The sequence below is a fragment of the Macrobrachium nipponense genome, chromosome 27, assembly GCF_015104395.2.
Source record: "Macrobrachium nipponense isolate FS-2020 chromosome 27, ASM1510439v2, whole genome shotgun sequence".
Classification (NCBI taxonomy): Eukaryota; Metazoa; Arthropoda; class Malacostraca; order Decapoda; family Palaemonidae; genus Macrobrachium; species Macrobrachium nipponense.
This window is the reverse complement of record NC_087216.1, coordinates 74,359,435-74,367,557: the sequence shown is the minus strand read 5'-3', so window position 1 is coordinate 74,367,557 and position 8,123 is coordinate 74,359,435. Positions and strand designations below refer to the sequence as shown.

Here is an 8,123-nt window from a genome sequence, read left to right as displayed (position 1 = left end):
TCTATATATATATCATATATATATATGTGTATATATATATTATTATATATATATATATATATATAAAATCATATATCTATATATATATATATATGTTTATATATAAAATATATATATGTAAAATAAAATATATAAAATATATATATAATTTTCTTATGGGGTTCGAAATCATACCAACGGTCTATCTTGTGGAAGGGGTAATGTTTAAGCTACGTTGGGGACGACGCTGAAGGTTAAGGGTGGAATCTCTATAGTTGTAGGAAGAGGGTTTAGAAAAGGTGGTGGGAATTAACTAATATGTGTAGAACACCGAGGGGGAGGAGGAGGAGGATGAGTAGGAAGGAGTATGAGGAGGAGGAGGAGGAGGAGAGTGAGTAGGATGAAGATGATGAGGATGAGTAGGAGGAGAATGAAGATGAGGAGGTGAAGAAGAGAATGAGGATGAGGAGGGTGAAGATGAGTAGGAAGATGGGGAGGGGGATGAGTAGGAGGAGAATGAGGATGAGGAGGAAGATGAGTATGAGGTAGAGGTGAGTAAGGAGGTGAGGAGGAATTGCGTAAGGAGGAGGATTAAGGATGAGCTAGGGAGGATGACGGAAGGAGAATGGAAGGAATAGAGTGGAGGACCGGAAGATGGAGGTAAGGAGGATGGAGGGAGGCGGAGAAGGATGAGAAGGAGGACGAAGATGAGTAGGAGGATGAGGAGGAGGAGAATGAGGATGAGAAGAATAAGTAGGAGGATGAGGATGGGGAGAAATAGGAGGAGGAGGAGGATGAAGATAAGTAGTAGAGGAGGAGGATGAGTAGAAGGATGAAGAGTAGTAGGATGAGGAGGAGGATGAGTATGAAGAGAAGGATGAGTAGGAAGAGAATGAGGAGGATGGAGATGAGTAGGATGAGACCTTACCTTACAGACTTACATCTTGTTCGGGTTGCCCCAGTCCCTCAGTGTGAGGCACCTCTAATGTCTACCAGAGAGTTGCTAGTACATCTTCCGGTATATTTTGCATCTTCCAATCTTGGATGGTCTGGGATGCAGTTTAGATATTTGTCGAGCTTATTCTTAAACATCTACGCTCACTCCTGATATATTCCTCAGATGAGCTGGCAACGCATGAATAGACGCTGCATTATTCGATGCTGGTGCGTAGTGGATTAAGTCTGTGTGCTTTCCTTATTTTTCCTGGTATAGTTTTGGGCACTATTAATCTACCTCTGCTTGCTCTTTCTGATATTTTTAGTTCCATGATATTTTCTGCTATTCCTTCTATCTGTTTCCATGCCTGAATTATCATGTAGCGTTCTCTTCTCCTTTCTAGGACTATATAATTTAAGAATTGTAGTCTTTCCCAGTAGTCAAGGTCTTTAACTTCTTCTATTCTAGCTGTAAAGGACCTTGTACACTCTTATTTGTGCAATATCCTTTTGATAGTGTGGGTACATATCATATTGCAATATTCAAGTGGACTACGAACATGTTTTATAAAGCATAATCATGTGTTCAGCTTTTCTTGTTTGAAGTGCCGTAACAACATTCCCATTTTTGCTTTACATTTTGCCAACAGAGTTGCTATTTGATCATTGCATAACATGTTCCTATTCATCATCACACCAAGGTCTTTGTAACTGCTTCCTTATTTGTGATTGTCTCATTATTAGGTCCCTTATATGCATATAGCTTTCTTTCTCTGTCTCCATAATTTATGGAGGATGAGAAATAAGGATGAAGTAGGAGGATGAGGAGGAGGATGAGAATAAGGATGAGTAGGAGGATGAGGAGAAGGATGAGAAGAAGGATGAAGATGAGTAGGATGAGGAGAAGGATGAGTAGGAGGAGAATGATGAGGAAATCCCTTTGCAGTTTCATTATGGTACAGCAAAGGGAATGAAAGTGGTGGCAGCTAGGGGTTGAGCGGACCCTGCAAAGAACCTTGAGTAATGCCTACAGTGCACCGCGTGAGGTTCAATGATAGCAGTAGGCACCCCCCCCCCCCCCCCCACACCACTTTTTCATTATAGGCGCAAGTGTAGGAAAGGATTAATGAAAGATTTCTGAAAATGTAATGAGCAAAATCAAAATAAAGAAAAAAGAAGTGAACAAAAACCGCTGATAAGTGAAATAGCCAATTTCAATTTAAAAAACTATTGGAACAATGCTCTGATATGAAGGAAAATATAATAAAAAGAGAGAAAGTGCGAGCGTTTGGGGTATAGGAATATTTATATAGCTGAAGAGTAGAAACAAAAAACGGTTACAGTCGGAAGTATCATAACTAGATGACATAAAACCGGAAATAGAATGTCAGAGGTCAAAGGCCATGCGAGGCCACCAAAACTCTCTCTCTCTCTCTCTCTCTCTCTCTCTCTCTCTCTCTCTCTCTCTCTCTCTCTCTATATATATATATATATATATATATATATATATATATATATATATATATATATATATATATATATCAATCAATAATTATCACATCACCGTGATTCATATAGATCATTCGAGCTACAAGTGTCCTTTAATATCTAATTCGCTCTCTCTCTCTCTCTCTCTCTCTCTCCATATACTATATATATATATATATATATATATATATATATATATATATATATATATATATATATAAATATATATATATTAATATAGATAATTTATATATATAATATATATATATATATATATATATATCTATATATATGTATATTATATATATATATATATATATATATATATATATATATATATATATATATATATATATATATATATATATATATAATATATATATATATTTACATATTACATATTACATTAGTGAATACCACAGGAAAATGATAGGCAGAAATCCAAGCGCTTTCATATTTACTAAGACATTGTCAAGGAACGAATGAAATACAGTTGGAAAGAAAGTTATCAGGTAAACAACTAGATCAAGAATACCAGATGGTTAATTGACAAAAGCATAAAAATTAAAAAGATAATCCAGGATTATCGGATATCACACGGTCACAAATCTAAACATAGATTTACCCCTAACAAAAACTACAACGTATCGCATAGTCCAAAACATAAAAAAAACTGAATATATTAATTTTGTCGCTTATATTTATCTAATACTTTGTTCATTATCAAGGCATCAAGTTTAAATAAGCCAAGACTTAAATTTAGACCATTTCCATTATTTGAATTGATGAAACAAGATTCAATGAAATTCCTTTTAACTGTGTCATTACATGGGATTAAGGCTCTTGCTTGACTCCAGTTAATGGGATGATCTAAATCTCTCATATGTACGAATAATGCATTCGATATTTGCCCAGTTCTTACAGAATATTGATGTTGTTTGAGACGTTGTCAAAGAGATTTACCGGTCTGTCCATAATAGACTTTATCACACTTTTGGCAAGGAATTTCATATATGCAGCCTGGAAGATCTTTGGGAGAATTTTTTATTACTAAACTCTTGACATTAATATTACTTAAAACAACATTTATGTTAAAAAGCTTTAAAATTCTAGGAATTTCTATAAGCCTTTCATCATAGGGTAATTTTAGAATGTTATGCTTACTAAATTCAGGTTTCTCATTAGTTAAATAAAATGTTTTTCTAGCTCTTTTCCATGCCACATCTACAAAACTCCTTGGGCATTTAAGTTTCAAGGCAATATCATTAGTTTTAATCTCAGCGTCAATAAACTGCGGGCTACAGATACGTAAAGCCTTTACATACATCATACATATATAATACACACACAATATATATATATATATATATATATATATAATATATATCATATAGATATATATAATATATCCATATGATATATATATATTTATATATAATATATATAATATTTATATAATATATTATGATATATATATATATATATTTATATATATATATAATATATATATATATATATATATATATATATATATGCAGAAAGCCAGGTACTATGTCGTACCTCTAAGTAAATGGGGATACAATCCAGAATGAAGTAAAAATCCTCTTGTAGTTTAAAATATATATTTCTTCTACAGGATTAATCCTGTAGAAGAAATATATATTTTAAACTACAAGAGGATTTTACTTCATTGTGGATTGTATCCCCATATATATATTATATTATATATATATATATATATATATATATATATATATATATATATACTATATATACACACACTCCTGTAATGACATCATTACAAACTCACTGTTCAAACCAAACAGTATAGCCTTTCAAAAATGCTCGGTTTGTATTAACTACTGAACACGTAATTGAATTCTACATTGCACAGATCAAACGATCTTTTAGCATCAAATAAAAAAGCAATTTACAACAAAATAAACAAAAAAAAAGCTTTGGATCGTATAACACATAACCCGATTTTCAAGGTTATCAGCTGACAGGAAATTCCTTTTGCATAAATGTGCTCTCAAACCTTCTGGTTTATCAGTTTTGGTGAAAAAAAAAAATTATTTACTATTTGTATCTGTTTTGTGGATGCGTGGGGATGTTCAGTCCTTAATTGGTTTTATTATGTGAAGATAGTTGTACAAATAGCATCTGTATTTTTTATTTTTTTTTTTTTGTGCTTTACTGAAAATGAAATATGAGATTTTACATATATTCGCTTCAGTTCGAAAAATAGATTAACTGGAATTTTGAAGTGGTATTTTTAGTGCGCAGTGCTAAAGATAAAAACTTTTCATTTAAACATATTTAATTTTTTTCTTTTTTCTATATATATATATAATATCTATATATCAATATATATATATATATAATATATATATATATATATATTTTATATGCGTGCGTGTGTGTGTGTTTGTTCGTATGGGGTTTTTACGTTGCATGGAACAAGTGGTTATTCAGCAACGGGACCAACGGTTTTACGTGACTTACGAACCACGTCGAGTGTGTGTGTGTGTAAGTATGTGTATATGTACCAGGTGTTCGAAATTAGAGGGCCCCCCTCCAAAGAACAAAATTGGAAAGTTAAGAAGTTTTCTGCTATAGCCTATCTCCAAGTAAATTATCTCAAGTTTCTATTAAGCTATTTTTCATTTTATATTTCTTGTATTTTCAGACTGAGTGACGGAGTTAGACACAGCCATGGCTAATGATTGGAGGAAATCAGATGGATTGACCGAATCCGGGCTATAACCTTCAAAGAGGCCAGGGATGCTGGCGCATCCTTCATTTCACGTTCCTGGATAGCTAAATATATTAAAAGAGATGAATCCTTTGTTAAAAGAAACTGAAACAGAAATTTATATGATTGTCATGGCAAAAAGAGTGAGAATCTTGGAAGGCCTGAAGTCCTTTCTCAGGGGTCAAAAGACATCATAGCTGAGGCAGTGGGTAGACCAAGAAAGTCTTTGCGTAAATTGGCACTTGAGCTAGAAACAAAAAGGGGAAAGAAGAGAAGTTATAGTGCTGTATATCGTGAGTTGAAAAAATCTGGCATCAAGCCATTTCATGTTATCAGCAAGCCCAATATCACTCAGCAACAGAGAGAGGACGTGCATGGTTTTGTGGTTCATTTCTTAAAGATTGGGATAAAGCCGACTTTCTCCATGTTGACGCATCAGATGAATTCTTCATTTACACTGTCGGGAAGCCTCTAATTTCGAAACACCCTATATATATATATATATATATATATATATATATATATATATATATATATATATATATATATTGTATGTTATATATAGGGTGTTTCAAAATTAGAGGCAGCCCCCTCTACAGCATAAACTAAAATTGATATGGACAAAAACAAAAGTAATTCAGAACAGGTATTTATTTAAGTTATTCTCTGAGTATTCAATATTTTGTGCAGCCTCTATCTGCCTGTACCACAGCCTGCATATGTATGTGTATGTATATATATATATATATATATATATATATATATATATATATATATATATATATATATATATGTATGTATATATATAATCATATTATTATATATATATATATCATATATATATTATATATATATATATATATATATATATATATATATATATATATATATATACATTAGATCATGGAATATTAATCTCAGAATAAGACCTATTATTGCCAGTACATAGAGTTATTACACTGATTATATTGTGATAAAATATCTTAAATTAATGAGGAATCTTTTCGAATTATTACCTATCAAATTACGACGCAATTTAACCTACAATCTTAGGAGTTCAATTTTATCGCAGCGTCCGATGGGAAGGGAAACTCAAACTCCCTCATCGAGCTCATTCTAGAGAAGGAAAGGGAATGAAAAAAAAAAACTAGAAAAAAGTCCTGATCCGACCTACATCTTACTGGGGGCACGTGCTAAAATCTACAGTCAAATAGAGAGTTGTTGTATCAACGAAAATGAAAATAAATACGCTATATTAGAAAAATTCTGTACTGTTTAACATACATTTTATTTGTTTTTTACATTAAATTTTCATTCCAATAAATAAAACATAACTATCCTATCCCCCCAAATAATAATAATAATAATAATAATAATAATAATAATAATAATAATAATAATAATAATAATAATAATAATCTTGTAAAGAGTCTTCTCTATGTTTCTGACGACAGCTTATTCCCTGTTGCTTAGACTGGCGACCAATGCGCGAAAGGGCATGGTAAAATCCGGTTGTTGAGTCATTTTTGCTGTTTATTATTCAATTGTTATACTAAACAATATTGCTTATACAGTGTTCCGTCTCTCTCTCTCTCTCTCTCTCTCTCTCTCTCTCTCTCTCTCTCTCTCTCTCTCTCTCTCCAACGCCACGTTTCGTCCAGATCCACAGGACATTTTCCAGTGGTGACTGCTGAGGGACTGAATTTCAGTGGTTGTTTGAGATTAAGGTGGCCTTATACCAGCATGGGCTCTTGCTCATAGAGCACCCTGTAGAATTCCAGTGGTGAGTCCTAATTTTAACCTGGTGGTGCGGGTTCTCAAGTACGGCTGGAGAACCCTTAGGGCAGGTCAAATTTCCATTGGTTCCTGGGAGGGTGACTCCTACAGCAAGCACTCTCAAGCCATGCTGACTTCTTCAAGCGGGCAGCATCACTGGGAGCCTCCCAATTGGCTTCTACCTGAGTGACGTCACCCCTGGTATTATTCTCGATGTTATATGTGTCATGTCCGGTGTTGGTCTCATCTAGTATTTCTTGTGCACTGGTGCTCTCGCTGGGTGGGAGGGGTGCGGTCCTCCTCACTCACATCGGCATTAGGAACACTTGTGTTGTGTTCAGCGGAGTTTTTGCTCAAGGATGAAAAGCCGTTCTAGGAAGTGCAGACGTTGTGGGTAGGGGAGAGGACCATTTCCTTCACTTCGCCCACGTAAAGTTAGCAAAGAGGTCTCCCAAGGGGGACCCCATCACTATGCTGTCCTTCTGGTGGTACATCTGTCCTTGGTGGGTGGTGAAATGGGCTTTCTTCGTGCAGATATCCAGCAGGGTTCTTAACAAGTCTTTGGGAATGTTCAGTGGTCTCATTTCGGGATTCCTACCTAGAAGAAGACTGCTGATCTGAAGACCTGAAGGAGGAACACCATCGGCTGCGTGAAGTTTGGGCGGAAATATGTGCTGAAGCTGTCCGTCCTGATCCCGATAACTATGGAATTGACAATACCAGATCTGACATCCCTACAAGAGACCACCACCAATCAGAAGACCGAGTAGAGGACCACCACCACCAATGCGAGCCCCCCACCTACAAAGAAATCAGCGCACGCCTCACTTACCTTAGCAAGGAAGATGTGTGACCAGGTCAGGGGCGTAACCCACAAACTTGTTGCCCTCAATGGTGGGAAGCTACGCATTCAGGAGAACACTCAGAGGTATATTAACCTCACTACCTACCAGCCCACCCCCGAACAAAACGATATATTGAACCTTGGGCTTAACTGCCACTTCATGTCGAAGCCAAAGCAGCACAAGAAATACCTGGAGATTGAGCTGCTCCTCAACTCGATCCAGCAGTTGGAAGCCAAGAAGATCCTGAGAACGACGGACGCCCTTCAACCTCTTCTGCTAGCAGAAGCCCTTACGGACAGGGGGTTATACTCAAGCGGAGCACCAGAGAGATGAAAGAGGCAGCC

The 8,123-nt window shown here is 35.2% G+C and overlaps 1 protein-coding gene across 1 annotated transcript; it reads right to left on the bottom strand.

The window, feature by feature from the left end:
* Positions 1–292: 292 nt before the first annotated feature.
* LOC135200734 (uncharacterized) lies at positions 293–7,518 on the bottom strand. The gene is made up of 2 exons (XM_064229338.1): positions 7,355–7,518; positions 293–902 (listed from the first exon to the last, which is right to left on the bottom strand). The coding sequence occupies exons 1-2, from the start codon at positions 7,516–7,518 to the stop codon at positions 293–295; spliced, it is 774 nt and encodes a 257-aa protein (XP_064085408.1).
* Positions 7,519–8,123: the final 605 nt, after the last annotated feature.

Excerpts from the sequence above, each read along its gene's own strand:
- LOC135200734 (XM_064229338.1), bottom strand. The coding sequence starts at position 7,518 with ATGAGACCACTGAACATTCCCAAAGACTTGTTAAGAACCCTGCTGGAT. Across the intron at positions 903-7,354 it reads GCTAACTTTACGTGGGCGAA|GTCTCATCCTACTCATCTCC; the intron begins GTGAAGGAAATG and ends CTGTAAGGTAAG.